The 25,130-nt window shown below is 35.9% G+C and overlaps 1 protein-coding gene across 1 annotated transcript in view; it reads right to left on the minus strand.

Moving 5' to 3' along the window:
* The window catches only part of ADAMTS20 (ADAM metallopeptidase with thrombospondin type 1 motif 20), a 194,168-nt gene that overhangs the window by 28,634 nt on the left and 140,404 nt on the right, over positions 1 to 25,130 (minus strand). Inside the window, exons 29-31 of the mRNA XM_060026168.1 lie at positions 18,268 to 18,435; positions 4,493 to 4,666; positions 4,245 to 4,415 (exon numbers count right to left, since the gene is read on the minus strand). Of these exons, the coding sequence (XP_059882151.1) occupies positions 4,245 to 4,415; positions 4,493 to 4,666; positions 18,268 to 18,435 (513 nt within the window). The remainder of the gene's footprint in view (positions 1 to 4,244; positions 4,416 to 4,492; positions 4,667 to 18,267; positions 18,436 to 25,130) is intronic.

Here is a 25,130-nt window from a genome sequence, read left to right on the forward strand (position 1 = left end):
CAAATAAAAAGGATCATACACCATGACAAAGTAAGATTTATCCCAGGAATGTAACATTGTTTCAACATGTGAAATCAATCAATGGAATACATCATACAAATAGACTCATAAAGACCACATGAGCATCTTAAGAGATGCAAAAAAAGCATTTGACAAACTGACACATTTTCATTATACAAACACCAAGCAAACTAAGAATAGGAGGGTATAATAAAGAGAATCTACAAAAAAATCCATAGCTAACCTATTCAATTATGAACATTGAAAGTTTTCCTCTAAAGAGAAGGATATCTGTTTTTACCACTTCTACTCAACATTGTTTTGGAGTTTCTAGCCAGGGAAACTAGGGAAGAAATGAAGTAAAAGGCACCCAGATTTAAAGGAAGAAATAAAACTACCTGGATTTGCAAATGATATACTTCTGTATATAGAAAATGCTAAGTAATCCACACAAAAAAAGAACTGTGCTCAATAAATGTGTTTAACATACAAAAATCAATTCTATCTCTACACATTATGAATGGACAAGCAGAAAATGAAATTAAGAGTATAATTTCATTTTCAGGAGCATAAAAGATTAATAAAATTTTTAGGAACAAAATTAACCAAAAAAGTGTAAGATTTGTACAATGAAAACTATAAACTATAAAGCATCCTTGAAATAAATTAATAAGACCTAAATAAATGGAAAGACATGTCAATTCACGGATTGGAAGACATTATTAAGATGGCAACATTCCCCAAACTGATCAAGATTCAACGTAATCTCTAACAAAATCCTAGCTGGAGTTTACCCAGAATATGACAAGTTGATCCTAAAATTTATATAGGAATGTAAGGGACACAGCACAAGCAAATAATCTTGAAAAGGAAAAGCAAAATTGGTTCTCTCACACTTCCTGATTTCAACACTTACTATAAAACTACCTTACTATAAGACCAAGACTATGTGGTAACGATATAAGGATAGGCACATAGATCAGGGAACTGAATTCAGAGTTCAAAAATAACTCTTCAGTAATAGATAATTCAATGAGGAAAGAACAGTTTTTTCCAAAAATTGTGTTGGAACATCTGGATAGCCACATGCAAAAGGATAAAGTTGGACCCCACTTCACATCATATACAAAAATTAATACAAAGTGGATTACAGACCTAAACGTATCAGGTAAAATTACAAAATTCTTAGAACAAAATATAAGTGTGAACCTTTGTAACCTTGGATGGGCAATAGTTTCTTAGAAATGATACCTAAAGTACAAATGAACAGAAAAAATAAATTTGACGTCATCAAAATTAAATACATTGGTGCACAAAAGACACTATCAAGAAAGTGAAAATGCAAGAGAAAAAGTTACAGCTGACACCACAGAAATACAAGGATTATAAAAGATTACTGCTAACAATTATATGCCAACTAATTAGATAATCTAGAAGACATGGATAAATTTCTATAAATGTTCAATCTCCCAAGACTGAACCAGGAAGAAATAGAAAATATTAACAGACCAATTACATGCACTGAAATTGAAACTGTGATTTAAAAACTCCCAGCGAACGAAAGTCCAGGACCTGATGGCTTCACAGGTGAGTTCTATCAAAAATTTAGAGAAAAGTCAACACTTATCCTTCTCAAAATAGTCCAAAAAATTGCCAATGAAGGAACACTTCCAAATTCATTCTACAAGGCCAGCATTACCCTGATACCAAAACTAGACAAAGATATCTCACACACACACATACACACACACACACACACACACACACACACACACACACACAAATACAGGTCAATATCACTGATGAACATAGATGCAAAAGTCCTCAACAAAATATTAGCAAACCAAATTCAAGCGGGATTTAGTCCAGGGATGCAAGGATGGTTCAATGTCCACAAATCAATCAACGTGATATACCACATTAAGAAAATGAAGGATAAAAGTCATATGATTATTTCAATAGTACAGGGAACATACCTCAATATAATAAAGGTTATATATGACAAACCCACAGCTAACATCACACTCAGTGATGACAAGTTGAAAGCTTTTCCTCTAAGCCTTCTTCTAAGATCAAGAACAAGTCAAAGATACCACTCTCACCACTTTTATTCAACATAGTTTTGGAAGTTCTAGCTACAGCAGTCAGACAAGAAAAAGAGATAAAAGACGTTCAAATTGGAAAGGAAGAAGCAAAACTGTAACCATTTGCAGATTACATGATATTATATATAGAAAACCCTAAAGACTCCACCAAAGAACTATTGGAACTAATGAATGAATTCACTAAAGTTGTAGGATACAAAATCAATGCACAGAAATCTGTTGCATTTCTATACACTAACAACAAACTATCAGAAAGAAAAATTTTAAAAACCATTCTATTTACAATTGCATCAAAAGGAATAAAATACCTAGGAATAAATTTAACCAAGGAGGTGAAAGACCTGTACTCTGCAAACTATAAGACATTGATGAAAGAATTGAAGATGACACAAGTAAATGGAAACATACACCATGCTCATGGATTGGAAGAATTAATACTGTTAAAATGTCCACACTACCCAAAGCAATCTATGGATTTAATGCAATTCCTATCAAAATACCAGTGGCATTTTTCACAGAACTAGAACAAAGAATCCAAAAATTTGAATGGAACCACAAAAGGCCTGGAATAGCCAAAGCAATCTTAAGAAAAAAAACAAACAGAAAAAAACCCAAAAAACCCTAAAGCTGGAGTTACCATGCTCTTGGATTTCAAACTGTATTATAAATCTATAGTAAACAAAACTGTATGATACTGGCACAAAAACAGAAACATAGCTGAATGGTACAGAATAGAGATCCCAGAAATAAACCCATGCTTATATGGTCAATTAATCTACAACACAAAGCTAGGAATATACAATGGGGAAAAGACAGTCTCATTGATAAATGGCATTTGGAAAACTCAACAGCTATGTGCTAAAGAATAAAACTGGATGCTTTCCTTACACCATATACAAAAATAAACTCAAAATGACTAAAGATTTAAATGTAAGGTCTGAAACCCTAAAACTCCTGGAAGAAAACCTAGGTAATACGCTCTTTCACACCAATCTTAGCAGTATTTTCTTGTATACATCTCCTCAGGCAAGGGCAACAAAAGCGAAAACAAACAAATGAGACCACATCACAATAAAAACCTTTGGCACAGCAAAGGAAACTACCAAAAAAGTGAAAAGACAGCCTACTGAATGGGACAATATATTTGCAATGATATATCGGATAAGGGGTTAATATCCAAAATATATAAAGGACTCACACAACTGAATATCAAAAAAAAGCAAACAATTCAGTTTAAAAATGGGCAGAGGATCTTAATATTTTTCCAAGGAAGACATACAGATGGCCAACAGACACATGTAAAAATACTCAACATTACTAATCATCAAGGAATTTCAAATAAAAACTGTGATATCACCTCATACCTGTCAGAATGGCTATAATCAAAAAGACAACAAACAAACAAGTGCTGGCAAGGATATGGAGAAAAGGGAACCCTCCTGCACTGCTGGTGGGCATATAAATTGGTACAGCCACTATGCAAAATATTATGGCGTTTCCTCAAAAAATTGTGAATGGGAATTACCATATGATCCAGCAAAATTCCACTTCTGGATATTTTCCTGAAGAAAACAAAAACACTAACTCAAAAAGATATATACACCCCAATATTTATTGCAGCATTGATTACAACATTCAAGATATGGAAGCAACCTAAGTTTCCATAAACAGATGAATAAAGAAGCAATAGATAGATGATAGATAGATAGATAGATAGATAGATAGATAGATAGATAGATGATAGATATAGGTAGATAGATAGATAGATATATGGATGATGACAGAGATATATGCTGTACCCCTTACACTTATACAGGGTTGTGCGTCAATTATATCTCAATAAAACCGGAAGAGAAAAATTTTTTAAAGCAGCCAACTATGCAGGGACAGATGCCAAACCGTCCCTGGTAGTCGGTTTCAAAGTTGTCACCGCTTCAGAACTGCACCAGAGTTTAACATACATGTCGCTATTATTCTATTTGCACCATCCAACTGCCAGCGATTTTATCCCTTAGATTGATATGCACACCATCATCTGCTCCCATGTTCAAATTTAGACCCAGTTTCAACTGGGTCAAATTTGAAACTCAGCTGTGTTTTCCAGGAGCGAAAATTCTCAACTTCCTTTCTTTGCCTTACCTGTGATGAGTTTCCCGTTACCACAATATACTTGCAGGGATGGTTTCTGCACTTTCTGACTGCAAGAGGTCTGGTTGAAGGATCGCAGAAACTTTCATTCACTTGCGTGTTTTGTGCACCCACGCACTTCACTTGCCGATGTGTCTCTCTTTTCTTACATGACGTTGAACACTAGAAATACAATGACGAAATGAAGAACACATTCTTTCACTGAAGGGTTGTCTGAAAGTGTACTTGACAATACTCACATCCAGCCACTCTCCCGCCACCCAATGGTACTGTATGCAGTCCTGACGCCAACATTGTCTCTGAAAATAAGGCCGTGTGGACTGATCACACTTTTCTTCTGCCACCCGACCAACACCTCGCAGTCTGCAGTACACATCCCTTTGCTGAACTCCAGAGCCACAGGTCACAGAGCACTATGAAGAAACCCAAACGATTGGAATAATTAACTAACAAATATAAAATTATGTAAAAATCACAAAGTAGAGCAAAATTATACCATGCATTAGATAGAAAATACATGCAAGAAGTATTTTTAACATTGCCTGGTCTGGAGCACCTATACAAGTATACAAATAGATGTTCTTTATTTTGCAATACCTATTCAAGTCTTGTAGAAACTATGACCAGATACTCCGTCCGAACTGATAGCTCTCTCTTCTGACTTAAACATACTTAATATCTATAAAATTTACCACACAAACTATTCTACTACTACATTGCTTTTGAACATTATTTAAATATTGAAATTACACTGTATTCATAATCTCCCTCAAAGCAACAATAATTTCCAAGTTTGGGTTCTATCCATCTTTATACCTGCCGTCCCTATTACAGCTTGGGGATCCAAACATTTGCTGATTTGTTGACTCGTGATTGTATTTCAGTGGAGAGGTGTTTTGGGAAACTGATCCTGTAAGCTTACAGTTTACTTAGACAACCTTGTCTTAGCCTCTCCTCTCACTTGTCTTATCTGTACCAAGAAGGTTTTGTGTTATTTGTAAAATTTCACAGAACATGTCCCACACATTTATTCCTCGCAACAGCTCTTCAAAGGAGGCACCAGGGCTGAGGGCCCGGGACTTAGCTAAGAGATGTTAAGTCATTTGCCTGAGCTGCTACGTGAAGTCAGTGGCGAAGCAGGTTTAAGCCCACTTCTTTCTGACTGCAGCCTTTGAGCTCTCCCCGTGCTGCCTCCACGGGATGGAGAAAGACTTGGCAACTTCTCAGGGTTTTCTCAACTCTTCAAGGCCAAGCCATAAAACAGCAGAGCCTGACCACCACCAAGAGCTAGGATGCCAACATTAATAAAGTAGGCAGAACGTCTGAGGGTATTTATTTAATTTGTGAGCTTGGTTTTTATACTCTTCGTTATTCCAGAAGGGATTGGAGGTCATATTGAGTGTTACATGGGGCCTCATGGCTGTTCGCAACTATGACAGTGTAAGGGTGAAACTTCAGGTTTTTCATTAAGGTCTCTGTTTCTGCAGAATTCACAGAGTCAGTGGTCGCTTTTTTCTCTAACAGTAAATATGTCTCTGCAGAATATGGTTTCACCATGAATTTTAAAACACTTAAAGCCCACAAAACCTAAGGACTTAGTTCACCTGTTAGACTCAAGTTCCTCTTATAAACTCTTGCAACAGTTTTACTCTAGCGGTACCTTTAGATTTAGTTTTCTGTCTTGTGTGTATAAGCGGCAACCACTGACTTAAAAGAGGATTTTTATATTTTTTTAACTTACAAAGAATATTATGCATATCTACATTGCTTACTTATATTGACCCTCATCTTATGCTTTAGCAGTTGAATTTTGACAGCTCATTGAATGTTTTCACAAAAAAGACATGGCTCCTTTGTATGGAGATAATAATAACTTAATATGTATTTTGTGCAGGGCACAATATTAAGCAGACTAAGATGTCAGGTTGTAGTTTAACTTATCTGAACCTTTGGTGAAATGTTTAGTCTATAAAATAAGGCTCCTGCAAACATTTTCCAGTAATAATTTCACAAATATAAACCATATTCAGAAAAATTCCTACTTCTAAACCTGAAAAAAAAATCCTGAAAATAAATTTCACAAAACACAATTTAGCAAGAAGTTGATAAATAGCGTTTTCTACAGTTCAATAATCCACAGTGGCTGACTGATTCTCTGACCACAGCATGCATTTAGAAGAGTCCACTGACACCATAGGGGGCTACTATAATGGACCTCACCCTCAAAAGAAAAAAAAAACTGGACTACTGCTTGGAAGAACACAAGTAACTTTTGTTTTTCAGCATTTTTTAGAGCTAAGAGTACAAAAGAGTAAACTGATGTGATTTCAGATTTGAACAGAGGAGAGAATTCTTTGCTTAAATGAAGTATTTCTTAGCCTCATGTCATCGATAACCCTAACTGCCAAGTCCAAGAGACAATTTTCAAGTCTTTTCTTGGTTAATCTCACTGACACTGTCAGCACCAGTGACCACATTCTGTTGAGCCTTTCTGGCCTCTGTGATTGAAATCCCCTCTGGTTCCAGGTACTCTCCTCTTGTAGTCCTTAACTGACTCTATTTTCTCTGTTTAGCCTTTAAATGTTAGCGTCTCCCAGGGTTCTCTTTATAACTTGCTTCTCTTTATACCCTCTGAGCTCTTCCTGAGCAATTTCTTCTATGTCCCAATAATTTCTAAATCTGTTCTCTCCAGCCTTGATCATAATTCTGAGCTCTCCATTTATATTTTCATGTATTTACAAGGAATTTTTCATGTATTGACAAGACTTTTCATGTATTTTCTACATAGATATGTCAAAGGCACCTCAAATCCAACATTTCCAAAGCCTAACTTATCGTCTTTGCCCATCAGCTCCTCTTACGGGCTGCGGATGCTGTGAAGACATGATAACTCACTCTTATGTCCAGCGACTTATTAGAATGACCTCCCAAGGTACAGCTGTAACTCCAGAGTAGTCACCCTTATTCAACAGCTTTATTGAACCACATTTTTATAAGCATGTTAAATTTTATCTTTCTTTAAAAATCCAAGTAACTCAAATGAAGGCAATGCGAGTCTATCATTACGAGTATGACACAAATAATTGATTGGAAGGCACTAACTGACCACCACTGCATAATTTAACTCAGAGAGGAAAAGTCAGCCAAATTTCCTATTCATGCGTACATGTACTACAACACTGCATAGCCTGGTGCTTTAAAAACTTGACAGTGGAAGTGGAGAAGGTAAGTTTTAGCCAATCCACAGGTACTGTAGCTGTTTTAGCTACTGTAGAGCAGAGATGAAGAAATGTTAGAACATGCATTGCCAAATGGGTTCATTAAGGCTAATTCACTCTGCTATTTAATAAAAAAAATACTTAAAATGTAATAGTAAAGTCCTTTCTTGATGCATTATTTATAATTTCTTGTTAATGGATTAAGGTTTTGATTTTATTATAGTCAGTTATTTGTAACTATAGTTTATTTCAAATTCATCAATACTGTAGCAGTAGTATTAGCAGTAGTACAGGATTTTGAGTTAGAAAAGACTCTAGGAATATCTAATTCCAATTCCTCTTCCATCCTGAAATCCATTTTACAGCAGTAGTGAATGAATGAATATCAAACCTACCCATACTTCCACAGCCTCAGTATGAGTAAGTTCACTGTATCCTGAAAGCAATCATTTCATTTTTGGGTGACTCTGAAGTTTTAGCAAACACCCTCCTATATTGAGCTGAAATATTCTTCCGTAAACTTTACCCACTGTCTAGAACCTGTCCTCATCAACATAGAACAAATTCATACTTACTTTCATGTGAGAAAGTATAAAGGTGTGAGGTCTGGAAAGGGAGCAGCTATTTTATGACCATTAGGGTTGATCAACAGAATCACAGAAATGCCCATCCAGCACCCTGCCATTGTGGAGCTACTGAATCAAACTTAAATCTAGTGACCTTCTGGTCTTGTTTTGTAAAGAATAAATGACTTTGAGTTCGAGCCACTAACAATCAGTACTTTTCCTACTTGCAACAGAACACAGTGGAACTGATACAGAATAGTTATAACAATTCAATTGGGCTTCTCTGGGGATTTGGTAATTTGTCAAGACTTTTCTTACAGTGTGGGTCTCAGAATAGGTACTGCTCCAAAAATCTGACCAGAATTTATTAGTGCAAAATTTTGAACACGCTTCATGTATTAATGTAGCCTAATATGTTGCTAGTGATTTAAGCAACTACACCATATTCAATACATGATCAATTAAACCCTCAGTTATTTTCCTAAGATATGTAAAATCCATATATATCTTAAATTTATGCAACAGGTTTTTATATATAAATAAGCCTGTAATGAACTCAACACAACATAGGAACTACGTTTCTGTTGAATGCATTGTTATGTGTCATCCAGTGACATTCTGCAATTGTTGACTTCAGATGCCTTGTAAGAGGGGAGATACATTGCTAAGGAAGTAAAAGACATTGCTAAGGAAGTATAAAGATGAGCTCATGTAAAATGATAACTATAAAATAATTATGACAGCAACTACAATAGGGAAGACTTAGACAAGTGTTCAAATGCTCACCCCCCGCCCCCATCACTTCCTGGCCTGTGACCTGCACAAGCTGTTCAGTACTTAACCCCTGTAAGCTGTTGTTTCCTCATCTGCATAATGAATACCTACAGTTGGGAAGAATACAGAAGTCTCTCAGCAGTGTCAGGAACTGACTGTCCCTTGCTGCTTCCGTCCTATTCCCATTTTTTTTCACTTTTCTTACAGAGATACAAATATTTTTGCCTTGAAAAGTTTCTCGACACATGCCTCAAACCAAAGAGTATTAGTCATCTCAGCCCACTCAAAGATAGACCATCTTAAGTATCAAGAAAGATGATAAAGGAAGAGAGTTAACAGGCAGCATAGAAATTCAAAAGCAGAATTGCTGGCACTAGCTAGAAAAGATTGAGAAGCATAGCTCATCCAGCCCCAGAACAAAAAGACATCCTCTCTGACCTTGGCCTCAGCCTGTCTTCCTGGAAGAAAACTCACTTAACCTGGGTGTAAAGATGAAGAGGCTCTGCATTCTTGGTCAGGGGCTGTGGGGACTTAAGATTTACTATCTTTTTAGATTATAAAAGATATATATGGGCTTCCCTGGTGGCGCAGTGGTTGAGAGTCCGCCTGCCGTTGCAGGGCACACGCGTTCGTGCCCCGGTCCGGGAAGATCCCACATGCCGCGGAGCGGGTGGGCCCGTGAGCCATGGCCGCTGAGCCTGCGCATCCGGAGCCTGTGCTCCGCAACGGGAAAGGCCACAACAGTGAGAGACCCGCGTATCGCAAAAAAAAAAAAAAAAAAAAAAAAAAAAAAGATATATATGTATACATCACATTTTTTTCAAATATGACTATATTTGAAATCAAATATTTAAATCAAATATGATTTATATATGTATTTTGGAAATATAGAAAATATGGAATTACAGAAATACAAAATCACTTAACCATGTCAGCATTTAGCAAATAGTTTCCAAAAAAATTTTTTTCACATTAGGTGTTTTGGGAAAGGGGGGCACTAGCCGGTAGACTTGTGAGATTTTGGAACTCATATCACATTTGGTTCCAACTCTGATCATAAAATACTACAAAGAAAATAATGGGTCCCTGAAAAGATGGACCAAGTAAGTGGCTGCTATCACGAGGCTCTAGATTCAATAGGGTTGCCTGAGATTCTTCAAGTATCTTTCTAAGCTGTCCGGCAAGTTTGCCATGATCAAGGGGAGGTGAGAATTCTGGATGATTTTTTTTTTTTCTGAGTATAAAAACTACGTTTGGATGGCACTGAACTAAGCATGAGACCATGAGGATGCTAACACCCCATGCTAGCCTTAAAAACTTGAATTTACAAGTGAAGCTGGTATTCCCAAATAGGTAAAATTAGGTGAAAACAAAAACAAAAAGCCTGGTTCCAGAAATAAGAGGATGAGGCATTTTTCGTTTTAAATGATTCCAGTATTTATTTTGCCTCTAAACGTATACATCTGGATCCTAGGGACAAAGGACTCTATATAGCAATGTTTGTTCCTGTTTGGCTGGAGTCATTAAAATACATTACTAAATCCTTTCATTAAAAAAAATGATATCAAATACCAAATGAAGAGTGTTAACTTCAAAACTCATTTGAGCACCTCTGTGGTCACAGTTTGCCAAATAAGTCTTTCCATTAGAGGTACAATGTAAAATAGTAATAAAATGAAATTATAGTGAGGGATTCTAGTAAAGCAATTTTACAATTTATGCAGTTGGAACAAAGTAGCAACCAGTGATTATCCTGTAACTACCTCTGAAATTACACTTCTGTTGAATATATTATTATATGCAGCTCACTGACAGCCTGCAATTGTTAACTTCATGTGGGTACTTTTTATAGAATAAATCAAAGCCAGCGACTTTACTAGTGGTCATTTGTTTCTGGCAGAGTTTTGGGGACTGTGTGGGTGTATGAAGCTAATTTCTATGACAAGGAAAACCAATTCAAAGAAAAAAAGCCGACGCGGTACAAAAGCATCTGTGTTTTTTATAGTCTTTACATATTCATATCTGTATCTTAGAAACCCCTGAAATACATCCCTTTAGTGAATCTTATATAATTTCAGAGTTGGTGGCAAGCCAAGGACAAGTTGTTAGCACCCATGATTGATTCACTGTTGTGGAGCTGGAGGTCAAGGGTCAGGAAGTGTTCCTCATGAATAGCAACCACAGCAGCTGCAGCAGCTGCAAGGCAGCAAAAGAATCCTGGGGATCAAAAGGGATGCTGGTGGCCAAAAAGCAGAGTCTCTCCTGCCTCCAGTCCCATCCACCAGCGTCTCCTGCCTGCTGTCATTGAGAGAAGCTAGGGGATAACTAACTGAGGGGTCAGGGGAGACAGGATGGACTCAGTGTTTCTGTTTTGAATGACTTAGTAGGTAGTAGTGGCATTCACTAAATAAAACAGGTTAATGGGATATCTTTTAAATAATGGTCTCTGCTAAACCACAAAATTAATTTTATTTACTGTACCAAAATTCAGGGTAGAAGTAAGTGCTCAGATATATATGTTTTGCTTTGAGAAGAAAAACAGAGACATGTTTGCCCCTAGTTTTCAGTCAAAGATGAACCACAATTCTCAACACACTAACACTTGACAGAGGCTAACTCTTCTACACAGAAACCTGAGATGCTCACTCAATTTGGGAGCTTTTTATTCAAAAATAATGATGCGCTGACACTGTCACTTTAAAAGCTGGTGCTCTGCCACCAAGGATCTGATCTCACGGAGTGAAGGATGAAAACTTAGAGGCCCAGGGAAACCCCACTTCTAGCTCCTGTCTGAACCCCTACCTTCCTAACATAGCTCCAGCATCAGACAGAGACAAGGAAGTTCCATCAGCAGAAGATGAGCTCTTTTTCCCGTCGTAGGACTAGCTCCTCTAAGACACGGATAAGATCCTGAGATACTGCTGAGAGCAGCCAGATAGCTTTGCTGAAAGCCTAGCCCCACTGAAATCAGGCCTCAGGAAATTATTCTAGTTATCATTTCTGGCTTCATTTCTGGCTTTTTCCTCCTTAATACTTCCCAGGCTGGTCTTTGCTAGACAATCACATTCAAATATATGGCTTTCCCAGTTTAGATCTGGAGCTTACTTCCCTGAGTGTGCCAGAGCAAGTATCCATCACCCTTCTTTTATAAACTGAGTTTTCAGCCTTGGTCTCATCTCCGCAGCAGCTTCATTTTTGCTGAGTCTTTCCAAGTGTGTCCACTCTCTGGCCTTAGACCAGCTGGGCTCCCTAGTTCTGTCATTTCCCTGACTCTTAAACCATCTCCAATCATGATCCGTCTGGAACTTACCAGTCCCTTTTCCAAGTTGCAAACTCAGCTCAAATCCAAGACTTTAGTGTGAAAGCAAGACAGTTACTAAACACCTCATCAGGTATATTTTACTGTTAGGTCACCTGGAATAATATTATAATCATCAGTAGCCTCCCTAGTATTCAGTAACAGAATTTCTTGTAAAGTTTACAACCACAAAAAAAAAAAAACAAAAGACTAATTTGTTGAGCAGCCTCAGAAACAGCGGATTAAATCTCCACAATCAACTTGATGTACCCTGCATCTGTGGAATACATGAATAGACAATGATTCATCCCAAATTGAGGAGCCGTGTGGATGAAAGGCTCTTGGTGCTCCAGCCAGAAGTCAGGGCTCCGCCTCTGAGGTGGGAGAGCCAACTTCAGGACACTGGTCAACAAGAGACGTCCCAGCTCCACATAATATCAAATGGCGGAAATCTCCCAGAAACCTCTATCTTAACACCAGCACCCAGTTTCACTCAACGACCAGCAAGCTACAGTGCTGGACAACCTATGCCAAACAACTAGTAAAACAGGAACACAACCCCACTCATTAGCAGAGAGGCTGCCTAAAATCATAATAAGTTCACAGACACCCCAAAACATACCACCAGACGTGAACCTGCCCACTAGAGAGCCAAGATCCAGCCTCATCCACCATAACACAGGCACTAGTCCCCTCCACCAGGAAGCCTACACAACCCACTGAACCAACCTTAGCCACTGGAGACAGACATCAAAAACAGCAGGAACTACGAACCTGCATCCTGCAAAAAGGAGACCCCAAACACAGTAAGATAAGCAAAATGAGAAGACAGAAAAACACACAGCAGATGAAGGAGCAAGATAAAAATGCACCAGACCTAACAAATGAAGAGGAAATAGGCAATCTACCTGAAAAAGAATTCAGAATAATGATAGTACGGATGATCCAAAACCTTGGAAATAGAATGGACAAAATGCAAGAAACAGTTAACAAGGACCTAGAAGAAATAAAGATGAAACAAGCAACGATGACCAACACAATAAAAGAAATTAAAAGTACTCTAGATGGGATCAATAGCAGAATAACTGAGGCAGAAGAATGGATAAGTGACCAGGAAGATAAAATAGTGGAAATAACTACTGCAGTGCAGAATAAAGAAATAAGAATGAAAAGAACTGAGGACAGTCTCAGAGACCTCTGGGACAACATTAAACACACCAACATTCGAATTATAGGGGTTCCAGAAGAAGAAGAGAAAAAGAAAGGGACTGAGAAAATATTTGAAGAGACTATAGTTGAAAACTTCCCTAATATGGGAAAGGAAATAGTTAATCAAGTCCAGGAAGCACAGAGAGTCCCATACAGGATAAATCCAAGGAGAAATACGCCAAGACACATATTAATCAAACTGTCAAAAATTAAATACAAAGAAAGCATATTAAAAGCAGCAAGGGAAAAACAACAAAAAACACACAAGGGAATCCTCATAAGGTTAACAGCTGATCTCTCAGCAGAAACCCTACAAGCCAGAAGGGAGTGGCAGGACATACTGAAAGTGATGAAGGAGAAAAACCTGCAACAAAGACTACTCTACTCAGCAAGGATCTCATTCAGATTTGATGGAGAAATTAAAACCTTTACAGACAAGCAAGAGCTGAGAGAGTTCAGCACCACCAAACCAGCTTTACAACAAATGCTAAAGGAACTTCTCTAGGCAAGAAACACAAGAGAAGGAAAAGACCTATAATAACGAACTCAAAACAATTTAGAAAATGGGAAGGAACATACATATCGATAATTACCTTAAATGTAAATGGACTAAATGCTCCCACCAAAAGACACAGATTGGCTGAATGGATGCAAAAAAAAAGACCTTTATATATGCTGTCTACAAGAGACCCACTTCAGACCTAGAGACACATACAGACTGAAAGTAAGGGGATGGAAAAAGATATTCCATGCAAATGGAAACCAAAAGAAAGCTGGAGTAGCAATTCTCATATCAGACAAAATAGACTTTAAAATAAGGACTATTAGAAGAGACAATGAAGGACACAACATAATGATCAAGGGATCGATCCAAGAAGAAGATATAACAATTGTAAATATTTATGCAGCCAACATAGGAGCACCTCAATACATAAGGCAAATGCTCACAGCCATAAAAGGGGAAATCGACAGTAACACATTCATAGTAGGGGACTTTAACACTCCACTTTCACCAATGGACAGATCATCCAAAATGAAAATCAATAAGGAAACACAAGCTTTAAATGATACATTAAACAAGATGGACTTAATTGATATTTATAGGACACTCCATCCAAAAACAATAGAACACACTTTCTTCTCAAGTGCTCATGGAACATTCTCCGGGATAGATCATATCTTGGGTCACAAATCAAGCCTTTGTAAATTTAAGAAAATTGAAATTGTATCAAGTATCTTTTCTGACCACAACACCATGAGACTAGATATCAATTACAGGAAAAGATCTGTACAAACACATGGAGGCTAAACAATACACTACTTAATAATGAAGTGATCACTGAAGAAATCAAAGAGGAAATCAAAAAAAACCTAGAAACAAATGACAATGGAGACACAACGACGCAAAACCTATGGGATGCAGCAAAAGCAGTTCTAAGGGGGAAGTTTATAGCAATACAAGCCCACCTTAAGAAGCAGGAAACATCTCGAATAAACAACCTAACCTTGCACCTCAAGCAATTAGAAAAAGAAGAACAAAAAAACCCCAAAGCTAGCAGAAGGAAAGAAATCATAAAAATCAGATCAGAAATAAATGAAAAAGAAATGAAGGAAACAATAGCAAAGATCAATAAAACTAAAAGCTGGTTCTTTGAGAAGATAAACGAAATAGATAAACCACCAGCCAGACTCATCAAGAAAAAAAGGGAGAAGATTCACATCAATAGAATTAGAAATGAAAAAGGAGAAGTAACAACTGACACTGCAGAAATGAAAAAGATCAGGAGAGATTACTACAAGCAACTCTATGCCAATAAAATGGACAATCTGGAAGAAATGGACAAATTCTTAGAAATGCACAACCTGCCAAGACTGAATCAGGAAGAAATAGAAAATATGAACAGACCAATCACAAGCACTGAAATTGAAACTGTGATTAACAATCTTCCAACAAACAAAAGCCCAGGACCAGATGGCTTCACAGGCGAATTCTATCAAACATTTAGAGAAGAGCTAACACCTATTCTTCTCAAACTCTTCCAAAATATAGCAGAGGGAGGAACACTCCCAAATTCCTTGTACGAGGCCACCATCACCTTTATACCAAAACCAGACAAGGATGTCACAAAGAAAGAAAACTACAGGCCAATATCACTGATTAACATAGATGCAAAAATCCTCAACAAAGTACTAGCAAACAGAATCCAACAGCACATTAAAAGGATCATACAACATGATCAAGTGGGGTTTATTCCAGGAATGCAAGGATTCTTCAATATATGCAAATCTATCAATGTGATAAACCATATTAACAAAATGAAGGAGAAAAACCATATGATCATCTCAATAGATGCAGAAAAAGCTTTTGACAAAATTCAACACCCATTTATCATAAAAACCCTGCAGAAAGTAGGCATAGAGGGAACTTCCCTCAACATAATAAAGGCCATATATGACAAGCCCACAGCCAACATCATCCTCAATGGTGAAAAACTGAAACCATTTCCACTAAGATCAGGAACAAGACAAGGTTGCCCACTCTCACCACTCTTATTCAACATAGTTTTGGAAGTTTTAGCCACAGCAATCAGAGAAGAAAAGGAAATAAAAGGAATCCAAATTGGAAAAGAAGTAAAGCTGTCACTGTTTCCAGATGACATGATACTATACATAGAGAATCCTAAAGATGCTACCAGAAAACTACTAGAGCTAATCAATGAATTTGGTAAAGTAGCAGGATACAAAATTAATGCACAGAAATCTCTGGCATTCCTATATACTAATGATAAAAAATCTGAAAGTGAAATGAAGAAAGCACTCCCATTTACCACTGCAACAAAAAGAATAAAATATCTAGGAATAAACCTACCTAAGGAGACAAAAGACCTGTATGCAGAAAATTATAAGACACTGATGAAAGAAATTAAAGATGATACAAATAGATGGAGAGACAAACCATGTTCTTGGATTGGAAGAATAAACATTGTGAAAATGACCCTACTACCCAAAGCAATCTATAGATTCAATGCAATCCCTATCAAACTACCACTGGCATTTTTCACAGAACTAGAACAAAAAAATTTGCAATTTGTATGGAAACACAAAAGACCCCGAATAGTCAAAGCAATCTTGAGAATGAAAAAAGGAGCTGGAGGAATCAGGCTCCCTGACTTCAGACTATACTACAAAGCTACAGTAATCAAGACAGTATGGTACTGGCACAAAAACAGAAAGATAGATCAATGGAACAGGATAGAAAGCCCAGAGATAAACCCACACACATATGGACACCTTATCTTTGATAAAGGTGGCAGGAATGTACAGTGGAGAAAGGACAGCCTCTTCAATAAGTGGTGCTGGGAAAACTGGACAGGTACATGTAAAAGTATGAGATTAGATCACTCCCTAACACCATACACAAAAATAAGCTCAAAATGGATTAAAGACCTAAATGTAAGGCCAAAAACTCTCAAACTCTTAGAGGAAAACATAAGCAGAACACTCTATGACATAAATCACAGCAAGATCCTTTCTGACCCACCTCCTAGAGTAATGGAAATAAAAATAAACAAATGGGACCTAATGAAACTTCAAAGCTTTTGCACAGCAAAGGAAACCATAAAAAAGACCAAAAGACAATCCTCAGAATGGGAGAAAATATTTGCAAATGAAGCAACTGACAAAGGATTAATCTCCAAAACTTACAAGCAGCTCATGCAGCTCAATAACAAAAAAACAAACAACCCAATCCAAAAATGGGCAGAAGACCTAAATAGACATTTCTCCAAAGAAGATATACAGACTGCCAACAAACACATGAAAGAACGCTCAACATCATTAATCATTAGAGAAATGCAAATCTAAACTACAATGAGATATCATCTCACACCAGTCAGAATGGCCATCATCAAAAAATCTAGAAACAATAAATGCTGGAGAGGGTGTGGAGAAAAGGGAACACTCTTGCACTGCTGGTGGGAATGTGAATTGGTTCAGCCACTATGGAGAACAGTATGGAGGTTCCTTAAAAAACTACAAATAGAAGTACCATATGATCCAGCAATCCTACTACTGGGCATATACCCTGAGAAAACCAAAATTCAAAAAGATTCATGTACCAAAATGTTCATTGCAGCTCTATTTACAATAGCCCGGAGATGGAAACAACCTAAGTGCCCATCATCGGATGAATGGATAAAGAAGATGTGGCACATATATACAATGGAATATTACTCAGCCATAAAAAGAAACGAAATTGAGCTATTTGTAATGAGGTGGATAGACCTAGAGCCTGTCATACAGAGTGAAGTAAGTCAGAAAGAAAAAGACAAATACCGTATGCTAACACATATATATGGAACTTAAGAAGAAAAAAAAATGTCATGAAGAACCTAGGGATAAGACAGGAATAAAGACACAGACCTACTGGAGAACGGACTTGAGGATATGGGGAGGGGGAAGGGTGAGCTGTGACAGGGCGAGAGAGAGTCATGGACATATACACACTAACAAACGTAAGGTAGATAGCTAGTGGGAAGCAGCCGCATGGCACAGGGATATCGGCTCGGTGCTTTGTGACCGCCTGGAGGGGTGGGACAGGGAGGGTGGGAGGGAGGGAGACACAAGAGGGAAGAGATATGGGAACATATGTATATGTATAACTGATTCACTTTGTTATAAAGCAGAAACTAACACACCATTGTAAAGCAATTATACCCCAATAAAGATGTTTAAAAAAAAAAGACTAATTTGTTATTAAGCTATGAACTTAGCAAACGTGTTAACACTGTACAATATTAATTCAGAGCATAGTGCAAAAAAATTGTGTAATAGAATAAAACACATTTAGTAGAGTAAAACTTTCAAGGTTATTGAAAGCATACAGAATGAATTAAGATTTTCTCTGTAAATGCAAAAATACATATATAATCATAAAACATCTTACATACCTCATTCCATTTTTTGGCTTTCCATGAAGGGCATCTGACAGATCTACAAGCTTTATGAGTTCGAGGTTTCTGTAGATGACTGCAATATTTTTCTTCTAATTTCCCATGGAATTGGTCAACGCAAATCACCTCACGGTACTTTAAACCTTTACCACAAGGAGCTGAGCACTGGAAAATAAATATGAATGCACTTGATTCATTTTATCTTTACTAATTAAAGTTTATCTGCAAGAAGTGTAAAATGAAGCAATCAAAACATCATCACTTTGATATTTCATGAAGATATACTTTGATATTTCTAATGAGAGAATTTAAAATTTGCCAATCTGCCCTCGACCATCACTGATATTGATATGATAAGGTATCCATTTATTCTTCAAAAAAGTATTGATTGTCTACCATATACCAAGCACTCTTCTGGCACATAAGTGCTTTAGATCTTTTGAGGTTAAAGACTATCTGCAGCTAACTCCTGTTATCACACATATTTCAATAAAACTTGCTTTCAATTTTGTATGGTTGCCACCTATTCAATTTTTAACCCCATATGTCTTGCCATAGTGCAAACTGTGCTTTGGATGTCAAAAACAAAACAAAACAAAAATCTCTCAATGTAGGAAACTATGAGAAAGTATAAAATTAATTTTTTAAAGCGCAATTCAGTTCAGGTTTGTTTTTCACTTCCATCTGGCAACTGTATGTCCCCATCATCAACCCTCCAAAATATTTAGTGAAAAACAAACTACCTAAAATCTCTGTAAGGATATATGTAAAACAGTGATCAGACTTCCTTTTTCAGCCAGTTGCCATTTTATAAGCAATTCCAGTGCAGAGGAGAGGAAGGGCTTGGGCTCTGGCATTGAATACCAGCTCTGCCACTTACTATTTGGGTGACTTTGAGTATATTTCATCCCCTGGCCAAACCTCAGTTTCTTCATTATAAAGTGATGATAATGACACCAATATTAGAGGTTTATTATGAAGATTAACATAAGATAAAGAAAATGAGATATCTAATCCAGTCCTTTTACATAGGGTACATCTTCGGTGAATATTAGCTTCCTCTTCTACCATTTTCCTTCATATACTCTGAGGATGTTGACAATTTTCAGCATGATATATGTACCAGGGAAAAGTTAAGCAAAGAAGACACGGATTCCAGATAACTCCTCTCATTCCTCTGAGACAGCTGGTTACATATGGTTTCATTTAGAAACATATACTGAGTTCTGAGAACATTAGATAATATATTATGCATTTTATGTATATTATGAGTTCAAAGAGTGATTAATATAGAGTATTAGATGTTTAAAATATTTTAAATTAAAAAAATGAATAGTTTGGGGATAATTTACCTTTATATGTTATCTGCAATACTATATCCCATTTGTGTGGGGAATTAATTTAACTTGGTACCTTGATTATTAAGACATTACCATATCTGAGATGTTCTCTTCTTGTTAACACCTACAGCTTTACATGCCACTTAGAACACACTTTAATTCAGTGTGAATTGTTAACGGGTCTTGATAAACTGTATTACATGTACATTCTTTCCTGCTATTTTTTTTATTTTTTATTTTTGTATTGAAGTGTAGTTGATTTACAATACTGTGTTAGCTTCAGGTTTATAGCACAGCAATTCAGATATATATATATATATATATATATATATATATATAGAGAGAGAGAGAGAGAGAGAGAGAGAGAGAGAGATGTATGTATATATATTTTCTTTTTCATATTCTTTTTCCTTATAGGATATTACAAAATATTGAGTATAGTTCCCTGTGCTATACAGTAGGTCCTGTTGGTTATCTATGTTATATATAGTAGTATGTAAACATTAATCACAGCTTCCTAATTTATCCGTCCCCCCACTTCCCCCTTTGGTAACCATAAATTTGTTTTCTATGTCTGTGAGTCTATTTCTTTTTGGAAATAAGTTCATTTGTATCTTTTTTTTTCAGATTCCACAAATAAGCAATATCATATGATATTTGTCTTTGTCTGGCTTACTTCACTTAATATGATAATCTCTAGGTCCATCCATGTTGCTGCAAATGGCATTGTTTCATTCTGAATGTGCTCGATATCATCTTTCCTACTACTGACCTTCCCTTTCAGATCTACCTTTATGCTCTACTCCTCTTGGTCTCTTATCTTGGGCACTTCCCTGCCTGTTTCTTGACTACATTGTTTATTTTTCAAAGAGTATAACATAGTTTATACTAAAAAATCACATACTATTGAGTACCAGGCGTATATTATCTGGGAGTATACATGCATGTTCACACATACAAGAATGTTTTTCTCCTTGGTTGTGTATTTTTTCTAACTTTTAAACTGTGACTTTTTGAACAAAGGAGGATTTATTACTCTCCCTGATAGTCCCTTGTAAAAAGTAATCATTATTGTGAATACTCATGATATGAGCCCAGTAGTACTTATGGAAGATGGAAAAATGTTTACTATTTTATTTACTCTATGAATATTATTGAGTTTTTGCCATATACCAAGAGTAGCATATAAATATAGATTCATTAACCATCTTTTGCCTTGACTTATCCTCAAAGTGCTTATAATCTAAATGACACCATCTATTAAATGAATAATGCCAGAGTACATCTTAAATAATATTAAATTCAATAAAGATCAGAATAAAAATACAAGACAGTAAAAACCATTAAGACAATACAATAAAAATATTATTGAATTAAGAAAATAGTGAAAAATAGTCATTTCTTTATGGGATATTTGGTAAGCACTCAGGGAGAGGTGATATTTAAACTCAGTCTTGAAGATGTAGTTTTGCTGATGGACAAAGACAGATGGTCTTGTATATTTGTTTGATGTGCCTTATCTAATGCCCATGTGTCTCTGTTTTGCAAAATTCTCATAGTTCTTTTATCAGTGCCAAGAATCCAAGAATCGTGCAGTAAACATGCAGTAAATTGTTGATATTTCTGATAAGAATGACCAATTCATTTATGAAACTAACACAAGAAGAGACATTAAAGATTCTACTTTAGAATTGAACAATGCATTTCCTCTATAAGCAGCATTTGTGAGTGGAATGTAAACTGGGACATTACAGTTCACTACCAAAGTGAGGACTGTTTCTCACAAAACTGAATAGCCTCTCCTCATCTAACTGGAAGTCACCTTTTATTCTTTCTCTTCTTTGTTATTCTAATCTGTAACCAAGACTAGTGTTAAACATAATTTTAAACATATTGCTTCTTTATTTTTTTCAAGAACTGACAATGAATCTCTGTTGTCCTTAATACAATACGAAAACAAACCTCTTCCTTGCTTTCTTGATTCACCAAATTTCAGTCAACATCCCTTTCTAGCACAATATTCTGTTTCTTTTCAACACGCAACCTTTGCTCTACTAACGTATAACATAATTACTTTCTCTTTAGGGTGACATTTTCACTCACCACAGTACCTGATTCATATTATTTCCTTTTACTTTGACTTATCACTTGCCCTGGTGCTTTCTAAATAGTACTTATCCTTAAAGCTCTAAGTCCATCCCATGTCTAAGGTGAATACATATCAATCTTTCACTTCTCTGAACTCTTCTGTCTCTGTTTTTGGCACTTCATCATTTTCTATTTTTGTCACATACTTTATCCAAACTTCTAGAGGTCAAGGACCTTTTAGATCACCCACGTCACCCACAAAGTGGAAGGTACGATAAATATCAGCTGATTAATTGATGTTGATTCTTGGTGCAAGCAGTTATTTGTTTTTATTAAACTCTAAAATAATTTATTAAAAGTTTACTTTTCCATGAAATATATTTATTGGATATTAAACTCAAAGTCTTCTAGGAAAGATAGACAAAATGTATAAAATCAAAGAATTGCAAAGTAAATTATGCTTTCGTTACACTTTTAAAGTAGCACTCTCTTTCCCCAAGATCTGAAAAGGAATAAGTACATTATTTTATCATGTCTGATGAATTCCATGTGGGCATTTAAGTAAAAGAGAACACATTATGCAAAGAATTATGTTTTGGTTGGAATGAAGCAGTCATAGAGTAAATAACTAGTGAAATGTTACCTTCCTTCTCTCAAACCACAATACATTCTGAGTTGTAAAGTTTCCACAAAATAGCTTATTTGGTAGAAAAACCCAAACATGGTCATTCTTTGCTCTGGGACCCCAGTAATTCTTTTCATTTTTGTTTTTCTCTATTTTATATCCCTAATACCATCTTATTCCCTTGAGGTTTTATTAACTGTATAATTTTTTTGAACTTTATTTTATTTTTTACATAGCAGGTTCTTATTCATCTGTTTTACACGTATCAGTGTATACATGTCAATCCCAATCTCCCAATTCATCCCACCACCACCACCAACACCCCATCCCTCTTTCCCCCCTTGGTGTCCATACGTTTATTCTCTATATCTGTATCTCTATTTCTGCCTTGCAAACTGGTTCATCTGTACCATTTTTTGATTAACTGTAAAATTTATTTCCAGCATTGTCGTCAAAGTTTGTTTTTCTTTAAAATCATCTCTGTCATCCTTAGTTGACAGTCTTACTAACTAACCCTTTCTGAGATTTTTCCATGAATACTAGGGAGCAATAGCTATAGGAAGTGGTGACATTAAATGTAAGTAATCTGAATTGACTATTCTTATAAATTAGGTGAAGACACGTGCCTATTTAAGGAAAACAGGGCGTTCAAAGCAAATGTAGAATTTGCAGGCCCTAAAAATAGAATAGAATATCCAGAACTGTGCAGGTTGACTGGCACATTCAATCTCAAGATGGACAGTTGGAATTAATGAGTCCATTTTCACATGATTAACTTTGGAACAAGTCTATTCTCGTTTTTCAAATGAATTTGTACATAATTACAGAATGATTACTTCTGATATTGGAAGTGTGGATTATTGCTTTGTTTGCATATAAGGATACTATAGAAGAATGAATGAATTGACAATTTGTGAGAAACTTGTTGTTAATTTAATTCTAGAAACTTAAATTGCAAGACAAAATAAAACAAGGAAATGAAGTTTACCTAGCTCCAGTTCTAGAAAATGGAAAACTGTGGAGTTTGTGCGTGTGTGTTAGACTTTCATAAACTGTAATGGTGATTGGGTCTCTATCCTCTCTGAAAGTAGTGGGAAACATACTGATATTGGGAGAATTAGTATGTACCCTAATTAACAATAAAATAGACCTGAAAAGTAACTGTTACACTATACCGTTGTCATGTATAAACTGCCTTTTACTGACAACAAACTGGGTAACTGTATGTAAGTTCTTTAATCTCACTCAACCTCTATTTTTCATACGTAATATTAGTAAAAGAATAACTATTTCATATAAATGTCTGGGTAAAGGTAAGGAGAAAGGAATTTTTTAAATGAGAGAAGGGGCCAAACTTAAAAAACTCTAAAGAATTTATAATGCTATAGCAAAATGTAAAAAATATTAAAATTAATAAAGAATAAAAAGAATCCTACAAAACTTAATGTTAATTATATGAAGGACAACCATGAAAATGTCTCCCATAATGTAAAAGCGAATGGGAAGATGACATAGAGAGAGAATATTGTTTCCTGGAAAACACTCTGCTCATTCCCAGCTCACGACATTTGCACATGTCATGTCCTCCAGTCCCAGCACTCTCCTTCCATTTCAATCCCTACATATTTTTCAGTGCTGAGTTTTAAATCTCATTCCCTCTGCAAAGCCTCCTTTGGCTGCTGGAGGATATCAGTCCAGGCTAGATTAGGTGTGGCTCTTACAGAGCTTTTATACCTCAATACCTGGTTACCTCTTCCCCTGTTTCTTTTCCCTGCTAGACTATAAATTCTACTGGGAACAGACTTATTACAGGAAATCATGAAAAGTAGAAAGAACCCCAGAATCACTTGTTCCTAATTTAACGTGTTATGAACCACTCTTCTTCTCAAAAGAAGAAATAATTGTACCATTGTACCATGAACCATAGTTCTCCTAAAATAATAACTATTTCACTGGTGCTACCTTAGCTGATTTTAGATGGTATATTTTAAATTTAATGCTTAAATTACATAGTAATGGTCAGCCTCAATTTTAGCTATAAAGATCCCTTAGCTAGCTCTTTGAAAACCGGAGTAAAAAAGAAAAGAACCTAAAGTTTGGTCTACTGAAAAACAAGTGAAGTCAAAGTTAAGAGTAAGAATTAATTATTCGTGGGATCTATTTTAATTAAGTTTGACTAGAAAAGTAGCTAGGCAAAAAAAAAGTAGCTAGACTAGAAATTTGGCTAGAAATGTCTATTTCACTTGCCACTGCATAGTGTCATCTATGGATGAAGGAGTATATTTTTGTTTCTATGTTCCTCACGTAAACTTTAGCTAAATAACTCTAAGAATAAGTACTAAAACTAATATTTGACATTTTATATTAGAAAATTATTATTAGAAACACTTAATATTAGAAAAGAGCTATAACATCAACTATAAGTTCTACATTAAATATTTTTAATGATTATCAAGATAAGCAACCAATCAGTGAAAGCACAGGTTTTACAGAAAAACTTAGCAATTCACATAGATTCTCGGTTTTTTATTTAAAATTTCCTAATTAATTCAATATATAGCCTAAATAATTTCCAGTTCTCTAAATGGACTTCAATCAGTAAATTTGGCAATGACCCCATTGTTTAAAGTCAGCAGGGTCAGTTAGTCGTTCAAGGTCAATTAGTCAGAACTAAAAGTATCTTGTAGCAATAAAACTACAGCTTCCTTAACATTCCTCTTCATTTGCTGATAAGGAAAATATTTAACATTAAACAAGTATTATCAAAATTTGATAATACCATTGTAAACATTTTATTCTATATTATG

Source organism: Delphinus delphis, chromosome 11 (genome assembly GCF_949987515.2).
Source record: "Delphinus delphis chromosome 11, mDelDel1.2, whole genome shotgun sequence".
Lineage (NCBI taxonomy): Eukaryota > Metazoa > Chordata > Mammalia > Artiodactyla > Delphinidae > Delphinus > Delphinus delphis.